At 38.4% G+C, this 26,221-nt stretch overlaps 2 protein-coding genes across 2 annotated transcripts in view; both read right to left on the bottom strand.

The window, feature by feature from the left end:
• Nucleotides 1–2,558: 2,558 nt before the first annotated feature.
• LOC141336766 (B-cell receptor CD22-like) lies at nt 2,559–16,248 on the bottom strand. Its single transcript, XM_073842493.1, has 13 exons — nt 16,188–16,248; nt 15,089–15,433; nt 14,742–14,990; nt 6,484–6,738; nt 5,778–6,030; nt 5,436–5,611; nt 5,068–5,310; nt 4,887–4,989; nt 4,684–4,729; nt 4,291–4,511; nt 3,143–3,188; nt 2,711–2,970; nt 2,559–2,616 (listed from the first exon to the last, which is right to left on the bottom strand). The coding sequence occupies exons 1-13, from the start codon at nt 16,246–16,248 to the stop codon at nt 2,559–2,561; spliced, it is 2,316 nt and encodes a 771-aa protein (XP_073698594.1).
• An 8,438-nt stretch (nt 16,249–24,686) lies between these two features.
• The window catches only part of LOC141336765 (Schwann cell myelin protein-like), a 12,909-nt gene continuing 11,374 nt past the window's right edge, over nt 24,687–26,221 (bottom strand). Inside the window, exons 11-12 of the mRNA XM_073842492.1 lie at nt 24,819–25,090; nt 24,687–24,720 (exon numbers count right to left, since the gene is read on the bottom strand). Of these exons, the coding sequence (XP_073698593.1) occupies nt 24,687–24,720; nt 24,819–25,090 (306 nt within the window). The remainder of the gene's footprint in view (nt 24,721–24,818; nt 25,091–26,221) is intronic.

Raw genomic sequence — 26,221 nt, 5'->3', positions numbered from 1 at the left:
AGATGTATGTTTCTCTGGAACAGACTTATTTTGATTCGATTTAACTTTAAAATATCAACAAAGATCACATATCAGCAAAACATTCAGTCTTTTTTTTTTTACATTTACATGCACACACAATTTCAGACTTAACTTTACACATTAAAATTGCAATAAAATTATTTGTATTGCAACTCTGTCATTTTTGCATATTTAGATGCTTTATTATGGGCTTCTGCACTTATATGAGGTAAATCTGGAGTTTTTCCCTCTTTATAAACATTGCAGGTTAATAGCATAGCTTTTCTCAGGAACACTGCTGAATTGTACTGCAGAAGCAGTTGCGATATTATCACTCCCAAAGTGTCAGGAGTTTCTCCATGCAGTGAGTATATAAAGACACTCGAGATGATCTGAGAGTCACTTCTCCATCTGCATGGCTGATCTACACCATCGCATCTGACAAACAACAGCATCTTCAGCTGAGAACTCACATCATAATCACTACAACTTCTGGGTAAAATCTTTTTTTAATATATCTTTAAAACCAACAAGACAATAAAGAGAAATTAAGAGAGACTGCAAGGTCTGCGAACAAAAGTCAGAGCTCTCAGAATAAATTTTCTCGCTACTGTTCAGTTGATTGCTTTATACTTTTACTGTATGTCTATTGAGTTATTAGTGACTAAACAATTCTGAAAGAGAAAGAGCTGATATTTCAATGTATAATGTTAATGCCATTGCTTCTGGAACAAATTCCATCTGAGGCTGTGTGGTATATTAATTTCTAACAATACTTTTTATGTTAATATAAATAATAATTACATTACAGGTGTAGTCAAGTGTGAAGGCAACTCAGCTGGCTTCTGTGAGAGTGTCTGGTAAAGGTAAGATATCCTTCATGTATCTTTAGAATAAAAAAGGGGGAAGAAAATATTTGGTTAATTGCAATTCTATCATTTGCAGACAAGAGTCACGTGCAAGAGGACAATAAAAGAAGATAAAAGTGGGAAGACATGGATTTAGTCAAAAAGCTGAGGGATGTTCCTGAGATGCTGAATGAAGCTGCTGACAGCATGAAAGATGCAAGTGACAAACTAACCAAAGCCATGACTGGAGAATCCAAGAAGATATTCAAGAAACCAAAAGATTTTATGCAGAACATTTCGAAAGGTCTTAAGAAAAAGTTTTAGATGACTAAACTCATATAAGCCTAGCATTGATACTAATTTATAAGCTTATGTTTCTGAATATTTGGATTTTATTGTTCACCCTTTATTGTTTGCACCTTTAACTCATCTACTTATTACTATCAGAAATCTTCCTTTCAAATATTAGCTTGTAGTGTAACATGATTGTACCTGGATATTATACGTGCTTTATTGGACTGACTTAAAACGTTTAAAATTTTCTGTTAAGTGTAAAAATCAAACAATTAAAATGTATATTTCTGAAAGTCTGTGGTGTGCATTCATGCATTAGAGGAAACACACGGTTTTCAAGAGGTAAAGCAGTTGGACGTCCCAAACATGAAGAAACAAATCACAAATCAACCACTAGAGGTCCTAGTTGAGAGTGCTGTTGACCAAAGAAAACCCCGGGAGTTGTCGTCTTTATCCAATGGGACTTGGGCAGAAATCACATTCATGCTAATGAAGATGAGCGCGACACATGGCTCGAAAGCAGCGATTATTATGCCACAGTCGGTCGCTTCCGGTCCTTCCGGAAATCAAGGGTGTATGACATCATCGGCAGGCGCAAAGACAAAGGACGGGCCACTAGTTAAAATTGGTTATTTATCTAGCTTTAAACGTTCTTCGAAACTTTTGGCATAGTGCACAAGTCAACAAAATATATAACACTGGTCCGGTGGTTTTTGGATATTTAAATATTAATAATAATAATAAAAACTTACATATTGTGCTTTTACATCAATCAGGTTTATTGAAGCATTGGCACTAGTTATAAAAACATACAAAGTCAAACATGAAATTAACACTTTATAAAACAGAATAATACATACAATAAAATACTTAATGCAAGTTCATTTCACTGTTGTTAGCTTGTCAAACATACATTTTTTACAAACTAATAAAAGCAATATTGTTAAAAAAAATTGCAGTTCGGTTATTTTCAGATAATATTTGGCTTAACTTCATGAAGATGTGATTTATAAGGTCAATAACATTGTTCAGGTCTTATTTCTCTCTGTGAAGCATATTTCTGGTTTCTAAGCTTACTTTCAGCTTCAGAAATACTGAAAACAACAAACTATACACTATAAACAGATTAAACTCAGACAAACCTAAAAAACAAAGGCAAACTATGTTTAAAACACACAAAAAAAAAACATTAGAAATAGAAAGATGTGACATTAGTCCAGGATACAATTAAAGTAGCTAATTCTCTCACTAAGGGTCAAAGAAACAAATCAATTCTAATGTGTTTTTTTGAACAAGTTTACAGCGGTTGTGGTTCGAATAGATGAGTAAATTATTCCTCAGCTGTACAATTATTCAACAGTCGCTCATTAAACAACTGAACGCTGGGCAGGCTTTGTGTTCGCTGGTCTCTATCGCTCATTTGACGCTGCTGTAGATCACTGATGCGTCTTCAACAGGTTGAACATTTGATGGCCTAAAAACAAGCAAAAAAGGACAACAATTATGTCACAGCTCATATTAGATGATCTGATGAAGTTAGTGCTGGTTAAGTCGTTTTTTTCTCTCACCTCATGGCAGCATCAGGCTGATGAACTCTTATATCTTCATACTGACATTCATTGTCTTCCGGTAAGTTCAGGTCCTCTTTCTTTCGCTGATATTGAACAGTTGCGTACTGGATCTCCTCAGTATCTGTGGATTCAAGAGTTTTTCCTCTGGATCTGCTGGGTTTCACATTGGCATACAGAGCATCATTGACTGCATCATCTTCAGAAAGAGGCTCATCATGAACTGAAACTCTCGGTGACACGACAGAATGGAGATCATTCTGAAAGACAAGAAAATACATGATTAAGACAAACAAAGTGAGGTACAGATTTTATACAGCAGCAGGTCTCAGAGTTTTCAGACCAAGTCCAACATCAGATCAGATGATGAGATAATGGCTGATTCTTTGATATTCTGCTTCTATAAAGTTGTGTTGTGTTTGGATGATTTACCGGTTTCATTGTTAGATCTTCTGTTTTAACATTCCTTTGATTCCTCCTGTTATAATCACAGACATTAACATATTTTTTAACAAATTTATAGAGAGAAAATATGAATGCTGTTTTTTTATACTATATAAGAACAAAAGTGAAATTATATAATCACAGCAGTTTTTTATTGAACTCACATTTTAAACAAGATGATGATGATTATGATAATGATAAATCCTCCTCCAGATGCCTTTGTGATCACAATAACATTCATACCAGCACCATGAATGGTTTCGTTGTTAAGATGGTTTAAATCAAGAATTTAAGTTCAGTATTTTGTTGTTTTCTTTTTACTTTGCTGTGATGCCTGTATTCGAAGTGTATTTGTTGCAAGGGTTTATTTTGTGTGGTCTTTCATCACTTCGACCTTGGCCTCAATAATTAATTGTATTAGTGGTTTCAACATTTTGTAAATTTTTCTACTCTGGCTTTCAGTTCAATAATTTATTCAGTTACTCCAAGTTGGTACGTGCCTTTACTGACACACTTTCAGTTAATTTTATCAGAAGCAGATTGACAAAGTAAATGCATCTCAACTGAAATATGCATAATCTTTCAAGAAAAAAAAGTTACGTTTACAGTCAATGTGCAATACCAAACATGCCCACATGGAGATGCTTTGACATGATTGCATATACAGATCCATTCAGAATGACCAGCAGAATACAACGATCTGAAGGAGAGTCAACAGCATCAGTGAAAGTTTCAAACGTTTGAGTGAGTGTTTGTGTGTTTTAGTGTCTGATGTTCATATGTACATAACACTGATCCTCATAAACTCTTCCAAAACACACTTCAGCGAGCATCTGTTATGAAAACACTCGACTATACTGAAATGCATTCATGTCTTTACCTTGAATACAATCATCATCCATCAAAACTTTACTAGCAAAACCCTGGTTTGTTTTATTTAGACCTCGTCTTATATTTAGCACTGGCTAATTGGGGGCCATAAGATAATAGATTGTTTGAATTAGATTTGAGGACACTGATTAACTTAATTTTATATCATATCATAAATATGTTTATACCTTGAATCAGCAGTTATGTTACAGCTAATATTAGATGATCTGACGGAGTTAGAGCTGGTTAAGTCGTTTTTTTCTCACCTCATGGCAGCATCAGGCTGATAAACTCTTATATCTTCATACGGACATTCATTGTCTTCTGGTCTGTCCTGGATCTCCTCAGTATCTCTGGATTCAGGAGTTTTTCCTCTGGATCTGCTGGGTTTCACATTGGCATACAGAGCATCATTGACTGCATCATCTTCAGAAAGAGGCTCACCATGAACTGAAACTCTCGGTGACACGAGAGAATAGAGATCATTCTGAAAGACAAGAAAATACATGATTAAGACAAACAAAGTGAGGTACAGATTTTATACAGCAGCAGGTCTCAGAGTTTTCAGACCAAGTCCAACATCAGATCAGATAATGAGATAATGGCTGATTCTTTGATATTCTGCTTCTATAAAGTTGTGTTGTGTTTGGATGATTTACCGGTTTCATTGTGAGATCTTCTGTTTTAACATTCCTCCGTTTCCTCCTGTTATAATCACAGACTTTAACAGCATTTCAACAAATGTATAGAGAGAAAATATGAATGCTGTTCTTAAAGATTAATAAACATATATGAGTCATTTTCTACTATATAAGAACAAAAGTGAACATGTATAATCACAGCCGTTTTTTATTGAACTCACATTTTAAACAGGATGATGATGATTATGATGATGATAATGATAAATAATCCTCCACCAGATGCCGCTGTGATCACAATCACATTCATACCAGCACCATGATGAACTGAAAGAGGAAGATCATCATAATTAACAAACTGATGAATGATGTGAAGATACAGGAGTGTGTTAATAAAAGCTTCACCTGTGACAGTAACAGCGTCTGATCTCTGAGATCCATGTTGATTGTGAGCCTCACAGTAGAAGCGTCCACTCTGTAGTGCACTGAAACTCTGTCCAGATCCAACAGATGAGGATTCATCCTCCTTAAACCAGCTGAAGTTCAGAGCAGGTGGGTTTGAATCACTGCTGCAGATCAGAGTCACTGAATCACCTTCCACTATTTCAGCAGATCCATTTATGAACACTGAGACTTTCCTGGGAGGATCTAAAACAAACAAACAAACAAACAAACAAACAAACAAACAAAACATGGGCATAATTAACAACCGCAATACATTTGATGCATTTGACAGAGGAATAAATATCACATTTACTGAATCATTAACTCACACATGATGTTTAAAATCACAGCATCAGAGTCTTTCTCTCCATGTTTATTGATGGATTTGCACTTGTATTCTCCACTGTGATCAGAGCTGATCTTTGAGATGCTGTAGATTCTTCCAGATCCTACAGATGTTCCTCCTTTAAACCAGCTGATTTCTGCAGGTGGGTTTGAATCACTGCTGCAGATCAGAGTCACTGAATCTCCCTCCGCTATTTCACCAGATGGACTGATGGACACTGAGACGTTCCTGGGAGGGTCTAATAACAATAACCAATTGAAGGCTTCCAACACATTTTAAAAGTTACTAAGGTGGAGGGGAAAAATCTTATGTTTTATACTCACACATAATGTCTAAAGTCACAGCATCACAGTATTTCTCTCCATGTTTATTGATGGACTTGCACTTGTATTCTCCACTGTGATCAGAGCTGATCTTTGAGATGTTGTAGATCCTTTCAGATCCTACAAATGTTCCTCCTTTAAACCAGCTGATATTTGCAGGTGGGTTTGAATCACTGCTGCAGTTCAGAGTCACTGAATCTCCCTCCGCTATTTCACCAGATGGACTGATGGACACTGAGACCTTCCTGGGAGGGTCTAATAACAATCACCAAATAAATTAGGATGCTGACATGATTTTAAAATTGCTAATGTGAAGTGAAGTAATAAAACAGATTTAGAATGTTTTCTTTTTTTATGATAAACTCACACATGATGTTTAAAATCACAGCATCAGAGTCTTTCTCTCCATGTTTATTGATGGATTTGCACTTGTATTCTCCACTGTGATCAGAGCTGATCTTTGAGATGTTGTAGATTCCTCCAGATCCTACAAACGTTCCTTCTTTAAACCAGTTGATTTCTGCAGGTGGGTTTGAATCACTGCTGCAGTTCAGAGTCACTGAATCTCCCTCCACTATTTCACCAGATGGACTGATGGACACTGAGACGTTCCTGGGAGGGTCTAATAACAATCACCAATTGAAGGCTTCCAACGCATTTTAAAAGTTACTAATGTGGAGGGGAAAAAATCTTGTGTTTTATACTCACACATAATGTCTAAAGTCACAGCATCAGAGTATTTCTCTCCATGTTGATTTCTGGACTTGCACTTGTATTCTCCACTGTGATCAGAGCTGATCTTTGAGATGTTGTAGATTCCTCCAGATCCTACAAACGTTCCTCCTTTAAACCAGTTGATTTCTGCAGGTGGGTTTGAATCACTGCTGCAGTTCAGAGTCACTGAATCTCCCTCCACTATTTCACCAGATGGACTGATGGAGATCACAGGATTCACTGGAGGATCTAAAGGTTTCAGATTGAAGTATTTATCAGTGGCGGCTGGTGGAATTTTTTTTTTTAGATAGACGGTTGTTGTTTTTTTTTTGGGGGGGGGGGGGGGGAGGCAATTTCAGCAAACATCCCAGTAGGGTTTAATGCTAAACAGTGAAAGTTAAAGTTAAATAAGTCAACTGTTTGTGATTCTTACGTATCATCCTGATTCGGTTAATTATTGTTTATTGGTAGGAGTGATTGTGTGTAATGCTGGCTAGTATTTTTGTAACTGCTATATTTTATAATTAAAAGTAAGTTGTTGGTTACTGCTGCCATTTTGTAACATTTCTGTTGGCGACGTCTAGCTACCTGTCCCTTTATTTTGTCAGATGGAAGAGCAAATCCATATCTACCTTTTTCTTAAACATGGAAGTAAGCCTGTGGGTGAGACTTCTGGTGTATTAGCCACTATAGGGAAATAATGAGTAGAATAAAAACAAAGTCCCTTTAAGGCAAGTCATGTCACTTGGTGGTCATCTTTGAAACGCCTCTCGGGCAGGCAAGTGCAGCTCCTATCTCTTTAAATCGGGAAACGTAAAATTCTCCAAAACTGTTCACCAAACTAACAATTCAATTTCATATTTGAAACCACCAATGAAATCTGATGTCATGTCCTTGAACTGTTTCTGTTGGTTTTTCCCAGTGTCTCCCCCGCTGTACAGTGTGTACTGGTTTCAGAAGGCCAAACCAATACTGGATGATGCACTCTGTGCATTCTATGATGCCAGCCTAAATGTGGCATGCAGAGTACCGTCATCTGAGGACGGTCCTCGAGCTAATTTCGCCGCTTTTGTGGAGTGGACACTGGCGAGAAACAGATCTTCGTTCCCTGCTTGTGCCCTGGAGAATCTCGCCAATGCCACTCCGGACCCAGAGCCCAGCCAGCCACCACCCCGACATGTGGGATACGAGCCTGAGCCCACCGACGACGGAGAGCCAAAGTCCACTGCAACCATCGAGCCATCACCACTAGGAGCGACAGAGCTGAGGATCGCCACTGAGCTGCACGAGCTGTCAGACCAGGTGCGAGAGCTGGCCACAATGCCTGCGGTGGTGGAAGTGTCAATGGGGCATGAGGATGCTGAGGACAGCACCTCCCACTGCACCGCCTCTGAAAGTGAGCTAAATCTGGACCTGGGACAAACAGTGATGGACTGTGAACAAGATTTGATTTTCTCTGAGGATATAAACATTGAACTTCCTCTGTACCCAAAGATGAAGTTCATAAGGTAAACGAGTACCTTGATGCTAGGGGTCAAAAAACAAAAGAAATCAAGTCAAGAATCTGGGTGTGATTCTGGAGTCAGACCTCAGTTTCAGTAGCCATGTCAAAGCAGTAACTAAATCAGCATACTATCATCTCAAAAACATTGCAAGAATTAGATGTTTTGTTTCCCGTGAAGACTTGGAGAAACTTGTTCATGCCTTTATCACCAGCAGGCTGGACTATTGCAACGGTCTCCTCACTGGCCTTCCCAAGAAGACCATTAGACAGCTGCAGCTCATACAGAACGCTGCTGCCAGGATTCTGACTAGAACCAGAAAATCAGAGCATATCACACCAGTCCTCAGGTCCTTACACTGGCTTCCAGTTATGTTTAGGATAGATTTTAAAGTACTTCTACTCGTTTATAAAGAACTCAATGGCCTAGGACCTACGTACATTGCAGATATGCTCACTGAATATAAACCTAACAGACAACTCAGATCACTAGGATCGAGTCAGTTAGTAATATCAAGGGTTCACACAAAACAAGGGGAATCCACTTTTAGCCATTATAGCGCCCACAGTTGGAATCAGCTTCCAGAAGAGATCAGATGTGCTAATACATTACCCACATTTAAATGCAGACTGAAAACTAATCGGTTCAGTTGTGCATTTATTGAATGAGCACTGTGCTATGTCCGAACAGATTGCATTATTTTATGTATAATCATTTTTACTGTGTTAATTTTAAATCAATTTTTTTAAAACTTAAATGTTCTTAAATTCTCAGTTTTTATTGTTATGATTATTATTATTAATTTTCATGATTTTTATGATATTATGATTTTAATTCCTTTCATGTACAGCACTTTGCATTACCATTGTGTATGAAATGTGCTATATAAATAATCTTGCCTTGCCTTACCCTGAACTGTCTACCTGTGTGGATTTCCCACCCACCCTCCCTCCCTCCCTCCCTCCCTTAGTTACCCCTGTCTAGCAACTCTGCTGCTTCAGCCCTGTCACTGCTGCTCCCTGTCAGCCCTTTAGCTCACAATCTGTGCGGTGGGTTTGCCACGGGTCTGCCAGTCTCCATCGGCGTCATGGCTGGAGGATCCCTCATCTTTGCCTCCAGCCTCAGAGTCCTGGACTCCACCTTGGCCCTCCGACACTGCAGCTCCATGACAGCTCTTAACCCCCTCGTCTCCACCGTCGCCCGTCGGTCCACCAGCTCCACCGGGTTCCATCGTCTATTCGGCTCCATCCCGGTCAGTCGTTGTCCCACCGTTGCTTCAGGACTCTACTCCTCCGTCTCTGCTTCGGGCTCTACCGCCACCTGCTCCGCCTCCGTTCGTTGGCCCCCTGGAGTCGTCAGCCTTTCCTCCACCATGGCTCCTCCCTTCATCGGCTCCACAGTGGTCTGGGTCTCACCTGGCTCCTCCTGCTCCAGCTCCCTCCTGTCTCCTCCTTGGCTCCTCCCAGGAGCCCATCCTCCACCAAAGCCCCCTCCAGAGATTTTCTTTAGTTTGTTTTCCTGTTTTGACTGCGAGGACGTGCCTACCGGGAGGGGGATGCACAACACCTAGGGCTGGACAATATATCGAACGATATTGTGAGACGTGTTTAGTCAATGAAGCCGGTACTTTGATTAGTAGTAAATCTCCATCACGTGCGTTCTGCTCAGGTTCTGCTGGAGCAGCAATTAATACACAGAGACGTAAATCTCTGACAAGCTACGCCATATCGTGCTCAATATCGCATTCGATATTAAGCTCGATATGGCGTAGCGAAACCTGAGCAGAACGCACGTGATGGAGATTTACTACTAATCAAAGTACCGGCTTCATTGACTAAACGCGTCTCACAATATCGTTCGATATATTGTCCAGCCCTAACAACACCTTGTGCCTTGTGTTTCCTTGTGCTCCAATAGCGTTAAAAAACTCTTACTTTTTAGATCAGACAGTACACATGCAGCACAGTACTGATTGCACGTCTTACAGCACAGATGGTTTCCAGGACTTCTAACGGTAGCTGCAGTGATGCGCGACTCTACTAATCAACGATTGGCTCTTTCATTAAGAAGGCAAGGCTTTGCGGCCATAATGAGCATTGCATTTTTCCTTATTAAAAACTATGCAAGTGATAAGTCTTGGGTATTCCATAGATTTTGATAAAAATGTGCAGTATTTGGTAAAACTGTTCTACAAACAAGTGTGTTCATAATTAACATAACATTTTAAGTCCCCCTGTAGTAAAAATCAAGTTTTTATGTATTTTATTTTTATGTGATTTTCAATATGCTTTTAGACAAACCATGTGCCAATCCATTAATTAACACCATTGCTTAGTATTTTCTTCTTAAAACTGTGGTTTCCCAAAGGCTGTCGCAAAATTGCTGTTTGAAATTGCCCTTTTTTTGCTACTTCACAAAATTCAATAACCAATCACATCACTGGATACATTCATATCATTAGCATGCAAAATATACTAATAGGATTACCAGCACAAAACCAAAACTTAAACAGAGCAAAACCGCTAACCGCTAGCCGCTAACCTTTAACTTGAATAATAACCTGCAGCAATAGTGTTGCCCAGAGTCAGAAGCATCTCTCCCAATCAAGGATTAGTTTTAAGGGATACAATTTTTTTTGACTATGGGGGGCTGTAAAATAATATGGTAAGATACGACAATTTGCAATATCAAATAGCGGAACAAGCTGTCTTGTAAAGCAAAAAATAGCTGGAAGCCTGACCTATAAAATGTACAAATGGCCATGCCAGCTCTTAGGGGGGAAAAAAGCTGGACATTTTTCATCCTGCTCTTTTCCTTCCTTTGCTGTAATGAGTAAGATATGCACTTTATAGGATTAACTATATTTTATGTTTTAACCATGTACAAACATTACGATTTCTTTATTAAATTTAATTTTGTTTTGAATATTTTACATTTAGATTGTACTATCATTATTATTGTTGAATTTATTTCTATGGTTTAGTTGTTAGATGGTTTAAATCAAGAATTTAAAGTCATTGTGCATGCAGGAACAGGCAAACAACAACAGAGTAAAATGAACAGTCTTTAATTAATCCGTTGACCAGGTTAACAGTAGACAAGGAGGTAACGTATGGAACACAGGTAACATAATCTTTGACGGACCAGGGGAACACAACCAATTTATTAAGGGGAACGCTAATTGGCTAGGACAGGTGTTGCTGAGGACACTGATGAGGAGGAAGTCCAAACATGGGCATGGGGGGAACCAAAACACACAGCAACATGGGGGAAGACACAGGGAGAAACCAAAACATTAGTCCAAGGGGGGGCACTAGGAAAATATTCCACAATCCTGACACTAGGACCACTTCACTATTTTGTTGTTTATTTTTTGTTACTTTGCCGTGAGGCCTTTATTGGAAGTGTATTTGTTGCAAGGGTTTATTTTATATGGTCTTTCATCGCTTGGAAAAGTGATTGGTCCACTTATCTTGGATTTACCACTGACCTTGTTCCAGTTAATTAATTGTACTAGTGGTTTCAACATTTCGTAAATTTTGTACTCCGGCTTCCAGTTCATTCATTTACAGTATTCTGTTACTCTAATTTGGTACACACCTTTACAGACACAGTTTCAGTAAATTTTATCTGAAGCAGATTGAGAAAGTAAATGCATCTGAACCTGAAATATGCATAATCTTTCAAGGTAAAAAAATGTTACATGTTTACAGTTAATGTGCAATACTAAACAGGCCCACGTGAAGACACTGACATGATTGCATATACCAGTGTTTCTCAACGGGGGCGGTACCGCCCCCCAGGGGGCGTTGGGAGAGCATCGGGGGGCGCTGAAAGCAATAATTTTGAAAGGGGGGCGCTGAGGTGGTTTTGGGGGGCGTTTGATTAAGACGAGTTTAAACCGAATATGTTTGAGCTGAAACTTGCAGAAGAAAACGGTCTGCCACATCCTAATGCCATTTCTACACTGGATGCATCAAAGCGCACTTTCTATAGGCTATCTATTTGTCATCTTGTCTGCAGCATAAGCGCGCGGAATGCGTTTACTGTAGCGCTCGCGCTCAGTTACTGAATGACAGATTATAACGGGATCTATGTGCTTTAACGCAACTTGTTGCGTCGTTCGCGGCCAGTGTAGCAGTGTTAAAGGCATTGCACAGAGTCCAAAATTTTCGTGTGCGTTTTTTCGTATTCATAATCCTAAAAATTCGTCACACACAGAAAGTCCGATGGGTATTAATTCATCCGTTGTGAAAAAAACGCAAAACAACACGAAATAGAACGATGTTGTTGTCCACTCTCTTCTTAAAAAGAGAAACAGATATAGAGGAATGAGGAAATACTTTTAAGGCGCACCTCCTTATTAATAAACTGCGGGATTATCCCGGGTGATTCAAAGTTTATTTCAGGATGTCAGTAATCTGTAATGCTTTGCTAGCATTACTGGAGCCACATATTAAAGAAGACCACTAATTTATTTGGGAACTCAGCGTAAGACCTTTACAGTGCTTTGTGCTGCGGGACAAAGTGAATGAATTTGACAGACGCAATTCTGGATTTTGGCGTTCGCTTGTACGGTGGCTCTGAACTGTCAAAACACCTCTCAAAATGCTTGCTACAGATGCGAAAAACGCAAAAAATCAAGCCCGATCCGAATTTTTTTTTTTTTTTTGATGGACGAAAATTAAGGAGGCAGTGTGCAAGTGTGATTAACATTACGTGAGGTATTTATTTTTGAACGTGCAAAAAATTCGGACGAAATATTCGGACTCAGTGTGACTCATATTTGAAATAAAATTATGTATGAGTTAATGTGGGCTGTGTTATGGGTTTAGATAGGCTTATTTTAAAAGCATGTAACCTATGTATTATAAATAAAATATACATTACTATTAAAAAAGGCAAATACGATTTTTTAATGGATGAATAAAAAAGGTTGCATTTGTTTGTTTAAAAAAAATACCATTAAAAAAAGCTTTTTAATTGAATATATTTTAAAATGTGTTTTCCTCTTATGCTAAGCTTCATTACTCTAGCTTTCAGTGTCACATGATCTTTCAGAAATCATGCTGAATGCCATAAAATCAAGAATAGGTAATTTGTTCTCTTTAACATTTATTTAATTGACTGAAGTATAAAGAAACAAATTCCAATGTTTACACTGGCCAACATATTTTTGTTAATATAAACAAATTTTGAGCCACGATCTAGCTTTGCTTGCAAAGACTGAGAAGCTCCTTTTATACCCAAAGATGATCCCCTCACCTATTACCAATTCACCTGGCTTCTGTCAACTGTTTCAAAACAGTTTAGCTTATTCTATAACCTTTTCACTTTTATTTTTCTTCTGTCCCAATTGTTTTGGAGTGTGTTGCACTTTTGTTACTTAAAAAAATGTTTATATTTAATAAAATACATGTTAGTTGGTCAGTGAAAACTTTGTAAATCTTTTCTTTATAATGTTGTCAATTAAATAAAAGTTAAATAGAATTAACAAATCATAGATTTGATCATTTTACAAAACATCCCAACTTTTAGTGTTGTACTTAGTTTTATTTAAGGTATTTGTAAGCAAACTTTGAAATATTCTAAAAATTGTGAAATATAGTAAAGTAGAGTTTACATTTCTTCCATTTGCATGTGTAAATGTGGTATTACCCACAAAATTAACCATGTCTACTATCTCAGAAAAAAGGGAATTCAATAAATTCTCAAAAAGAAGGGTATTTTCCAAGGGATAATTATTATTATTTTATTTTTTTTACTGAAAGCTAATTGAAAATATCCTAACATATCACAACAGTAAAAAGGGAGTTCAAGAGTTCCACAAATGGAAGAACAAACTAAAATCACTTATGTAAAAATGTCCTTTTGGATGTTCTAAACAGGAATTTTTATTTAGTATTTTTAAATTTGGGGCAATAAAGTATATCAGCATCACAACAACACTGAAGCTGTAGCAATGAAAATCAACAATTTGCTTAAAAACTCTGTAAATGAATGTTATTACGTTTATATATATATATATATATATATATATATATATATATATATATATGTGTAATTTACTGTAAAAAAAAAAGTACATCACTGTCTTTTTTGATCAATTCAATGCATCCTTGAATTAAGTAAAAATTGTAATGACCCCATACATTTGAATTACTATAAATATATAATAACAGTCCTTATTATAAACACAAAATACTAATAATAATCAACTTTAATATTTAGTGAGGACAATTAGACTATGATTTATTTGATGGGGGCGGTGAGGGACCTGAATAATGGGTAGGGGGGAGCTGGCACAAAAAAGGTTGAGAACCACTGGCATATACAGATCCATTCAGACCAGCAGAATACAGCGATCACAAGTAGAGTCAACAGCATCTGTGAAAGTTTCAAACGTCTGTCTGAGAGAGTGTTTGTGTGTTTGAATGTCTGGTGTCCACCACTGATCCTCATAAACTGAAATGTGTTTGTGTCTTTACCTTGATTACAATCATCATCCATCAAAACTACTAGCAAAACACTGGTTTGCTTTATTTAGACCTATAGTCTTATTTTTCATTGGGCGATTGTTTGAATTAGATTCGAGGACACTGATTAGCTAAACGTCATATGGTAAATATGTTTATATCATGAATCAGCAGTTGGCTAAACCGCTACTCTTTCACCCAAGAGATATGTAGTCCTAAACTCTGCTGGCAATTTAAAGACAACTTTAAGGAGAAAAAGTCAATCTGTACTCACACATGACATTGAGATGAACATCAGGAGAGATGTAAGTGTGTCCATGTAGAGCACAGCTATATCTGCCTGCATCCTCTCTTCTGACTGACTGCAGCAGGAGTTGATTGTTTGTGTCTCTTCTCTCAGTTAATGGCTGTGAGTTTCTGTACCAGATGAATGTTGCTCTGTCAGTCAGAGTGCAGCTGCTTTTACATGTCAGACGGACTGAATCTCCCTCTGTCACTCTCTCAGGAGACTCCACCTGAAGATCTGAACACAACACACACATTATATCTAGTGCTGCTGTCATACACTCATTATTATTCAACATAATGCACAGAAGAAGAGTCAAACCTCATGAAAGTCACCTGTGACAGTAAGACTCACTCCTGGTTTACCAAGCCATTTTCCACCAGGTTTATCAGTTGTGAATCTGAAACAGTACTCATGTTCATCTTTCTGTGTCACATGACTCAGTCTGATGGTGCAGTTCTGCTGTGTATCTCCCAGATACTGAAGCCTCTGACTGTATTCAGGATCCTCAGACAGATCTGGAGGCTCTACACCCTCTACAGGGTTTTTGGTCCAGAACACTTTCCTGATCTGATGTTCAGTAGGGTATGTATAAGTGCAGCTCATTATCACTGATGAGTTCTTTAGTGCACAGATGTGTGAATGACTGTAACTCACACCCCAATCAGCACTAGAAACCCCTGAAACACACAATTCATCCGAATGAAAATGTTGTTTTATCAGTTACAACAGACCATGAACAGATGATGATACTTTTTCACTATTTGAAAACAGCAACTCTATTAAAGGGATGGTTCGGAGTAGATTTGACTTCATTGCTATGCACTCCGAAGCCCATGTAAATACCCCATCCAAAGTTTTTTTTAACCTTAGTCAAACATTGAGGGAGATATCAGAGTTTTTCGAATGGCTTGCTACTGCCGTACATGGTACATGTGATGTATTTCCTAAATTGCACCACTAAACGTGCACGTAATCTTACCAAACTTCTACAGTAGTGTAAATAGGGTATGTACTCACAAAACGCTGCATCAGAAAATTTGTAAGTCCACCATGAGTGTTTTAAAAACAACTTTTACCCGATCCCTACTCACAAACTACAAATGGCGACACGTCGACGTCACTTCCCTAGTTTGGGAAAAGCACGTAAAAGTCCACCTTCTACGTCTGTGTGCATGTCAACGTAGTAGGTGGACTTTTACGTGCCTTTTCACAGAGAAGCAAAAATGAAAGCATAGAGACAGAGGAGTGAAAGAACCAGGAAATCAGTCATGCACTATTAAACAATGGAATAAATGAAAAATAGAACTAAGAGTTGATTAACTATCGACTGATTGATTGATAATTAATATATCACATACCCAATGACATTAAAGTGTGAGTTTTGTGGTCTTTAGTTCTCATCTATCAGAGTGTTTCTAATGTGAGACTCACCGTGAATCATGAGCAGAAAGATCAGAGGAAGACGAGGAGCCATTATGACCAACATCAGCATCAAATATATCTATAATACAGCATTAATCAACTATTATAATCATAACTTTTACCGTACATCACCATATTCTTAACATTTCGCATATTAGGACATGTATGTTATATGAGCAATAATCATTAGTTTTCATTGAAGTACGAGTGTGTTTGTCTTACCGTGTTGAAGCTCATCAGATCAACAGCAGCCAAATGACTGACTGTTTTAACACATCCACTTATAGCTCTAGACATCACCGTTTCTGTGGTTAACACTGCTTTTACACATAGTTGCAGAAATATCAATGTCCTTCCCTCAACAAGAGAACAACTGGACAATTACTTGAATAATACTAAACTAAAATAGTGTTTAGTTTCAGAATTTGATAATATTGAACACTTTGATACTGTAAAATGATACTATGAGCTAAATCATAATTGTGCAGATTCACAATGGACAGAGTAAAATGATCAATTATGATTGAATAGCAGCACTACGCTCTAATACAAGAAAGTGCTTGTCTCCACAACAACAGCTCACCATCTGATAAATGACCTCAGTGCGAATTACTGCAGTTTCGATGGAAGATGTTACAGAAATAAACACATTTCAGAGACTCAGATATGAAACCGGACTAAAGTCGGTGATGGAAGACATGCTGCACTATCAAATACACAGATGACAACTAAGACTAAAATAAATAATGTTGATTTAAAGATGCTGTATTATTAAAATGTGAGTTTTGTGGCTTTTAGTTTGTATCTATCAGCTCTGAGATCTTTATGCTAATGAAGTCGTTTGACACATAAACCATCATCATTATCATATCTACACACTGTCTTTTGAGGAAATGGGCCCAAAGTATTCAAGATCTGGTGATACACTGATGTTTAACCAATCAAATGCTCTGATGAGTGAGAAAGTCCCTCCCCTAAACCACCACAAATGAGCAAATCATGTTCAAGGCTGTGACGTAGAGGACAACTATTGGATATTTATAAAATGGACAAGCCCAGTGACATCTCATCTTCCTGTTTCATCAACATAACACAAAAATGCTCATAATCACTCATTCTGATAATAAAAATGTTAAATGAGCTTCATCTATAGAAATCAGTTTTCATTGTTCAAGTGTATCTGTCTTTTGGTGTAGAAGCTCATCAGATCAACAGCAGCCAATGACAGACTGTTTTAACACATTCATTTTTAACTTTACTGGCTTTGTTTGGTTAACACTGTTTTTTATTTCATTTTATTGACACACCACAGAGTTGCAGAAATATCAGTGTGCCTCCCTTTATAAGACAACAACATTACTGGACTAAAACTAACTAAAGAAAGTTATGCATTTTTCTTTAAGTTAATTTAGAAATACTCACTCAAGATGTTTGGAGAACAGGATTGTGTAACCAGATGTTCTTCTGTCTATTTCACACTTATTATGAAGATAAGTTGATGCACCTGTCACAGCCGATCACTTCAGTTCACCATTGTCTGGTCTCGTCAGTTATACCTGGACACTTACCTGACTGCTTACCTGTATAGCCTACACTTACCTGAGCGATCCACCTTAACTTTCTTCAGTCTTCAATTACCAGCTTCATAACAGCAAAAGATAAGACTGTTATGGACTGCCATTACATCTGCATTGATCCCCTTAACAGTCACTTACCTGCTGTTCATGATTGTCTACTGCAATCTGCAAACAAACCTGTTGGCAGCTGGGATTTATTTTGCACCTGTATCTCTACAGGAGAGCAGCAGCCATGCGGGTGCCTGGGATAAACCAAAATAAATGAATACCAATATTGTGCCATATAATGCCTGAGGATATCACGTTTGCCACAGTGAAGCAGATAAAGCACACCGCTGACTTGAGCACTGAAATGGTTTATGGCAGAATACATGGGCAGCGCTTCCGCACTATGGCACATAAAGTTTGATCAGCTATTAATGTGGTTAGACTGGATATTGACTGGGCTATAAGAATTCAGTTCAACAGCAGTGGAAAAAAAGTTAATTATTCTGGACATTTATACCCTGTGAGAGCTTAAAGAATGAATGTATTCACCTGTTAATAGACTTCCATAACTGAGGATTGCTCTCAGTATGGTTCAAATATTGACGTTAAATACAATGCAAAGAAGAGTAATATTATGATTATTAGGAGTAATGAGGACAGGAAGCTTTAATTTCCTGACTTCTCTCTGTCTGGCATTGTCATTATATAACTGATGACTTGTGTGATGACAAAGACATTTACAAACATGTGTGTCCTTAAAAAAAAAAACAATATGGCAGCACAGTGGCTTCAGTGGCACAGTGGCAGTCAATGGCATATCAATTGCCTGGAGTTGATAGCAGTGCTTCTCGCACTGCGTCAGTTTCTTCCGATGCTACGCAACAAGCATGTGCTCATCTGTACGGACAATACTGCGACTGTAGCATACATCAACCGCCAGGGTGGTCTACACTCCCGTCGTATGTAGCAACTCGTCCACCATCTGCTCCTCTGGAGTCAAACACGGCTTTAAATCGCTGCACGCTGTTCATATTCCAGGAGAGCTTAACCGTGCAGCCGATGTTCTCTCACGGCAGCTCACCCTTCCTGGAGAATGGCGACTCCATCCTCAGACGGTCAAGCTGATCTGGAGTCAATTCAGGGAGGCTCAGATAGAGCTGTCACTGCCTGCTCTTTTACTCCCTCAACGAGGCCCCCCCTTGGCAGGGACGCACTGGCCTCAGGGTCCCAAGTACACCTTTCCCCCAGTGAGCCTCCTTGCACAGACCCTGTGCAAGATCAGGGAGGACGGGGAACAGGTTCTGTTGGTTGCCCTGTTTTGGCCCACCCGGACCTGGTTTTCCGACCTCATGCACCTCGCAGCAGCCCCTCCTTGAGGAAGGACCTTCTTTCTCAGGGGATGGGCACTATTTGTCACCCATGTCCTGATCTGTGGAACCATGTGTGGCTTCTAGACCTCACTGGCCTACCCCAGGCTGTGGTAGACACTATCACTCAGGCTAGAGCCCCTAGAGCCCCCAGGCCTACGCTCTGAGGTGGGGTCTGTTCATTGACTGGTGCTCCTCTCGAGGAGAGGATCGTCAGAGATGTTCGTTCGGAGTGGTGCTTGCCTTCCTGCAAAAGAAGTTGGAGCGCAGGCTGTCCCCTTCAACTCTCAAAGTGTACGATGCAGTGGACGGAGCATCCCTTGAGAAGCATCTCCTGGTTGTCAGGTTCCTGAGAGGTCGTCCATTCTTAGGATCTCTTCGTTGTCCTCCAGGGCCTTCGGGGAGCTCCCTTCAAGCTGCTGGATTCAGTCGAGCCTAAATTTCTGTTGCTTAAGACCTCGCTCCTGACCACGCTCGCTTCCATCAAGAGGGTAGGGGACCTTCAAGCATTCTTGGTCAACAAAACTTGTCTTGAGTTCGGGCCAGCCTACTCTCACGTTATCCTGAGACCCTGGCCCGGTTATGTGCCCAAGGTTCCCACCACTCCCTTCCGGGACCAGGTGGTGAACCTGCAAGTTCTGCCCCCGGAGGAGGCAGACCTGGCCTTAGTGTTACTGTGTCCCGTTTGCACTTTGCGCATTTACATGGACCACACCCAGAGCTTCAGACGCTCCGAGCAGCTCTTTGTGTGCTACGGGGGACAGCAGAAGGGGAATGGTGTCTCCAAGCAGAGGTTGGCCCATTGGGTGGTTGATGCCATCACCTTGGCGTACGAGTTCCAAGGTGAGCAATCCCCCCAAGGAGGTCGAGCTCACGCCACTCGGAGTGTTGCCTCCTCTTATGCACTGAAGCCAGCCATACACTGTAAAAAACAACCTATAGAATCTACTCAATAAAATGGGGTAAACTGATGTAACAATTTGCACTCAGTTTGTTTGGGTAGATTCTATCCTATATATCTGAGTAAACAATACCTGAATTGATCAGCTAAGACAAACTAAAAAAAGTAGGTAAAGTCTATACAGCAAAAAGCCCAGTATTAAATGAACTCTCCCAATAGTTTGAGTCCATACTCAAGAGTATTAAAATGAACACTGAAGCAGTGTTAGAGTTATTGAGGTAATTAAGTTATTCATTGAGTGGTGATTGACCATTATTAAAGACCTGATGTTAAAAAGCAGAATCACCATTAAGTAAGTAAGTCACCATTATAGTGGTCAGTGTTAGCATTAGTTTAGCTCTTTACCATTAACTTCTTAACAGTAGGTTTTGTTTGGGTGCTCTAATTGAGTTCTAACAATCAGACAAACCAGGAGAAATTAGATTATGTGATGTTGAACATGCTTTGACAAAGTCATAATGTAGTGACCTGAATAACAGAGTTATATTTTATTTATTAATTACGCTGGACTAATCAGAGAAGTGTTTTTGAAGCTTATTTTGACAAAAATATGCACATACTTTAGAAATAGACACACAGACATCAACAATCAGCATGAGAATCACAACAATGGTGACCATCAAAAACGTATGTTGTAGCCAATCAAAACTCATCTGTGTCTCCCATCATGCATTGCGGCATGAATAAATTATGAGCTGATGATTTCCGTGATGTTTAGAGTTGATCTGTTTCTGAATATGCTGTTTGTCACCATTGTTGAGATTCATATGCTGATTCCTGATGTCTGTGTGTGCCTTAAAGAGCAACTTTTAAAAAAAATTGATCAGAGGAGCTTGTAAAATGGCCAATCAAAAAAGAAAAAAAACAGGCTTTATTATTTTTGCTGCTGTGAAACCCCAAAACAGTTGAAATAAATAAAGGATATAGAACTGAAAGACTGCACTCTAAAGATTTCAGTGGTTCAAATTAAGCTTATTTTAAACCAGAATTATCACCACTGCATAACTTTTGCTCTTTAGCTTGTCTGGCTGGTTTAATGAAACAGCTAAACAAAACTTAATGCTAAAGAGCTACAGGTCAAGAGCCCAACTAATGCTAACACTGACCTCTATAATGGTGACATAAAAAATTTGGTGTCTTCAATAATTTTCAATCACCACTCAATGAATCACTTAATTACCTGATTAGCTTTGACACTGCTTCAGTGTTGATTTTAACACTCTGAGGCCCCGTTTACACGAAGGGAAAACGCAGATATTTCCCTGCGGTTTGGCCTCTCATTTACACGAAAACGCCGTTTTTATCACAGAAAACGATTATTTCTAAAAACTCCGGCCAAAGTGGATAAATTAGAAAACGCCGTTTTCACGTTGTAGTGTGGACTGTGAAAACGGAGGCTTTTGAAAACGATGACGCATATTTATAGTCATGTGACGCATATTGTACCAATAGATATCTATGTTTACACCAGTAATTGTGCCTGTGCTATTCACTGTCACACTGCTGCTAAAGAGATTTACCTTGTACACTCTTCAAATTACAGTCCTAAAATGATGACGGAAAATTTACTCACAGTTGCTGTCCTGCAAAACATGACGACAACTGCTTTTCAGATAAAATATGAATGAGCGTGATATAGACGCGTCAGTGGATAATGAGATATTTCCGTAAATTATCCCGCCAGAAGAATTGCGTGAAAACTTATTACGTCTGTATAAGTTTGGAGGCTTTACGCATGCGCAGTAAGGCGAATTTGCTGTTTTCCTACGTTTCAGTGTGGATGAGAAACTTTTGGAAAACGCTTGGAAACGCTAGTGTGGACGGAGAGCGTTTTAAAATGAAAACTCCGTTTTCAAATGTATCCGGATTAATGTAAACGTAGCCTGAGTATGGACTCAAATAAACTCCCGGGAGAGTTCATTTAATACTGCGCTTTTTGCTGTGTAGACTTTACCTACTTTTTTTTTTTTTTTTCTTAGCTGATAAATTCAGGTATTCTTTACTCAGATATATAGGATAGAATCTACCCAAACAAACTGAGTGCAAATTGTTACACCAGTTTACCCCATTTTATTGAGTAGATTCTATAGGTTGTTTTTTACAGTGTATGTAGAACTGCGGGCTGGGCGACACCCAATACCTTCGTGAGATTCCACAATCTCTGCGTTGAGCCTGTCTCCTCCCATGTACTAAGGTAACATCAGGTAATTTGCGGGAGGCCGGCTCGGTGTCAGCTTGCTGTGCCACTCCTCTCAGTATCCGTGCACCGTTCCCACCAGTTGTTCCCCTCTGTGTGAACTCTGTCTCCTCCATGCCCTGCAGACAGAATTAGACGAAGTAGTCCGTGACTGTGCTCTGGCTGGGTCTCCTTCGCCCAGCTGGTTGTGGCATTATGTCTCAGTATCTCCGCGTTCTTCAAGAGTCCGGGTTTCCCCTCATATACCTATTGCTAGACTAGGTATACTTTCCTCTATTCCACAAGTATATCCACATGTGCTCTAGCAGTGGAAAAAAGTTATTTATTCTGAACCGATATACTGCATTTACTTGTTAATAGTTATTTCCATCAGTGAGGATTGCTCTCAATATGGTTCAGACTTTTTTGTCATTCTCCCAAAAAAACTACAAACTTTAACCCCCAGTTTCACAGATAAGGCTTAAGCCAAGTCCTAGACTAAAATGTAAGTCTGAGCTGTTTCGACTGAAATAAAATTGCACTGATTGGTTTTAAAATATATCAGTGCCTTTGTTTTGTCCTAAGATGCACACCAGTAATGTTTTTTTCTAAGCACGTGTATAAAAATTACTTAAATATCCTAATTGAACTATGGCCTAATCCTGGCTTAGCCTAAGCCCTGTTTGTGAAACCAGGCCAAAAACTACTAATTCTGAGGAAGAGCTGGTATTTCAATGTTTAATGTTCGTGCCATTGTTTCTAGAACAAATTCCCTCTGAGGCTGTTTCATTTATTTCTATAAAAACTTTTTATGTTAATATAAATAATGATTACATTACAGGTGTAGTCAAGTGGGAAGGCAACTCAGTTGACTTCTATGAGATTGTCTGATAAAGGTAAGATATCCTCTATGTATCCTACAAAGAACAGGGGAAAACATTTGGAGACAAAAGTCACGTGCAAGAGGGAAGCATGGATTTAGTCAAAAAGCAGAGGGCTGTTCCTGAGATGCTGAACGAAGCTGCTGACAGCATGAAAGAGGCCAGCAGTAAAATCAACAATGATGCTGACAGCATGAAAGATGCAAGCGACAAACTAACCAAAGCCATGACTGGAGAATCCAAGAAGTTTTCAAGAGGTAAAATAGTTGGACATCCCAAACATGAAGAAATAAATCACAAATCAACCACTAGAGGTCCTACCGGTGCTGTTTACCAAAGAAAACCCAGGGAGTTGTAGTCTTCATCCAATAGCACTCGGGTAGAAATCACATTTATGCTAATGAGAGATGAGCGCAACACATGGCTCGAAAGCAGCGGTTATTGTGCCACAGTCGATCGCTTCTGGTCCTTTAGGAAATCGAGGGTGTATGACATCATCGGCAGGTGACAAATACTAGGGATGGGTCACTAGTTAAAATAGGTTATTTCTCTTGCTTTAAACATTCCTTGAAACTTTTGGCATAATGCACAATTCAACAAAATATATAACACTGTTCTAGTGGATTTTGGATATTTTAATATTAATAATAAAAATAAAAACTTGCATATTGTGCTTTTACATGGCTTGAAGGTCAATCAGGTTTATTGAAGCATCTTGAGCGGATTGATGAGTGCAGAACGCCCCCTGACGATATGGGTCTCGCACGTCCGAAAATGACGAAGCAAATTTTCAAACAGACGTTATCTTTATTAACAAACTGCATTTTTGAACTATAAACAAGTACATTCTCGCCTGAAAACCTCTTAAAACTACATTCCATGACACAAAAATAATATTTGTAATATTTATAAAATGATACGGGATTTGGACGTCCGGCATGACACTCAGAAAAATTGTGAAAGGGCGTTCCTGTAGCGATACCAGTAGAATATCTCATGGTTCTCAACCAATCAGATTTGAGAACCAGAACAAACTGTTGTATAAAATAGAATAATACATACAATAAAATACTTAATGCAAGCTCACTGTTGTTAGCTTGTCAAAACATATTTTTTTTACAAACTAATAAAAGCAATATTGTTTAAAAAAAGTTACAGTTCGGTTATTTTCAGATAATATTTGACTTAACTTCATGAGGATGTGATTTATAAGGTCAATAACATTGTTCAGGTCTTATTTCTCTCTGTGAAGCATATTTCTAGTTTCTAAGCTTACTTTCAGCTTCAGAAATACTGAAAACAACAAACTATACACTATAAACAGATTAAACTCAGACAAACCTAAAAATAAAATCAAACTATGTTTCAAACACACACAATACATTAGAAATAGAAAGATGTGACATCAGTCCAGGATACAATTAAAGTAATTCTCTCACTAAGGGTCAAAGAAAACAAATTAATTCTAATGTGATTTTCTAAACATGTTTACAGCGGTTGTGGTTCGAATAGATGAGTAAATTATTCCTCAGCTGTACAATTATCCAACAGTTGCTCATTAAACAACTGAACGAAGGACAGGCTTTGATGGCCTAAAAACAACAACAAAAAAAGGACAATTATGTCACAGCTCATATTTGATGATCTATTGAAGTTATGGCTGGTTAAGTCGTTTTTTTTTTTTTCTTACCTCACAGCAGCATCAGTCTGATAAACTCTTATATCGTCATACTGACATTCATTGTCTTCCGGTCTCCTCTTTCTTCCCGTCTCCTCTTTCTTTCGCTGATATTGAACAGTTGCGTACTGGATCTCCTCAGTATCTGTGGATTCAGGAGTTTTTCCTCTGGATCTGCTGGGTTTCACACTGGCATACAGAGCATCATTGACTGCATCATCTTCAGAAAGAGGCTCCTCGTCATGAACTGAAACTCTTGGTGACACGTCAGAATGGAGATCATTCTAAAAGACAAGACAATACATAATTAAGACAAATGAAGCGAGGTACAGATTTTATACAGAAGCAGGTCTCAAACTTGTCAGACCAAGTCCAACATCAGATCAGAAGATGAGATAATTGCTGATTCTTTGATTTTCTGCTTTCATAACCCCTTAACTGTCACCGTCCCACCTGTGGGACGCTTGGCACTCTTTTGTCTGTTGTCCTTTTTCTCTATAATTTTTTTTTAGTAACCAACATGAATTATATATCATTTGAAAGCTTAGAAGCTCAAGAATCATCGATATTGCCTTACCAAGGAAATTGTACTTTAAAATCGTTGGTAACACTTTACAATACGTGTGCACACGTGCATTAATTCATGTTTAATTAATGCACAGATAATCACGAGTTAATGTATAATTAATGAAGAACTAAACAATTTATTAATGATTACTACATCAGCAACTGATGAACATTCTATATGATTCATAGATTAAGTAATCAATAAATTGTTATTAGTTAAATGTGTCATAATGTATTAATTCCCTAATAACCCCTTTTATTAACAGTGTAAATTAATAGTGTAAATTAATGTATTAATTACCAAAATGGGTTCAAGCCATGTATTTCAACTTGCAGTTGTCTGCTTTAATTAATCATTAGCTATAACTATATTACTTAACAATTAGTTAATAGTTCTGTGCCTCAGTAAGTAAAGTCATAACATAATGATATCTTTGCAAATCATTAGCTAATGAGTAATTAAAGCAGACAACTGGAAGTTGAAGTACATAGCTTTGACCACTGTGGTAACTAACACATGAATTTACACTATTAGTTAATAAAATAAGTTATTATGGAATTTATACATTATGGCACAATTAACTAATAACAATTTATTGATTACTTAATCTATGAATAATATAGATGCTGATGTAGTAATCATTAATAAATTGTTTAGTTCTTCATTAATTATACATTAACTCGTGATTATCTGTGCATTAATTAAACATGAATTAATGCCTATTTGTGCACACGTATCGTAAAGTGTTACCAAATCGTTTGGCGGTCTCCTCCCCCTTAGCAGTGTCATATTACAAAATGCATTACAGTCATTTAGAATCACAACTTTTTACAATCTTGACAAAGAA

The sequence above is a fragment of the Garra rufa genome, chromosome 6, assembly GCF_049309525.1.
Source record: "Garra rufa chromosome 6, GarRuf1.0, whole genome shotgun sequence".
NCBI classification, from domain to species: Eukaryota; Metazoa; Chordata; class Actinopteri; order Cypriniformes; family Cyprinidae; genus Garra; species Garra rufa.
This window is presented reverse-complemented; position numbering and strand designations above follow the sequence as displayed.

Coding starts and splice junctions, on each gene's coding strand:
- LOC141336766 (XM_073842493.1), bottom strand. CDS start 16,248: ATGCTGATGTTGGTCATAATGGCTCCTCGTCTTCCTCTGATCTTTCTG. Junction 6,031..6,483: donor TGTGACTTTAGACATTATGT/GTGAGTATAAAA, acceptor GATTGTTATTAG/ACCCTCCCAGGAAGGTCTCA. Junction 5,311..5,435: donor TGTGATTTTAAACATCATGT/GTGAGTTAATGA, acceptor TGTTTGTTTTAG/ATCCTCCCAGGAAAGTCTCA.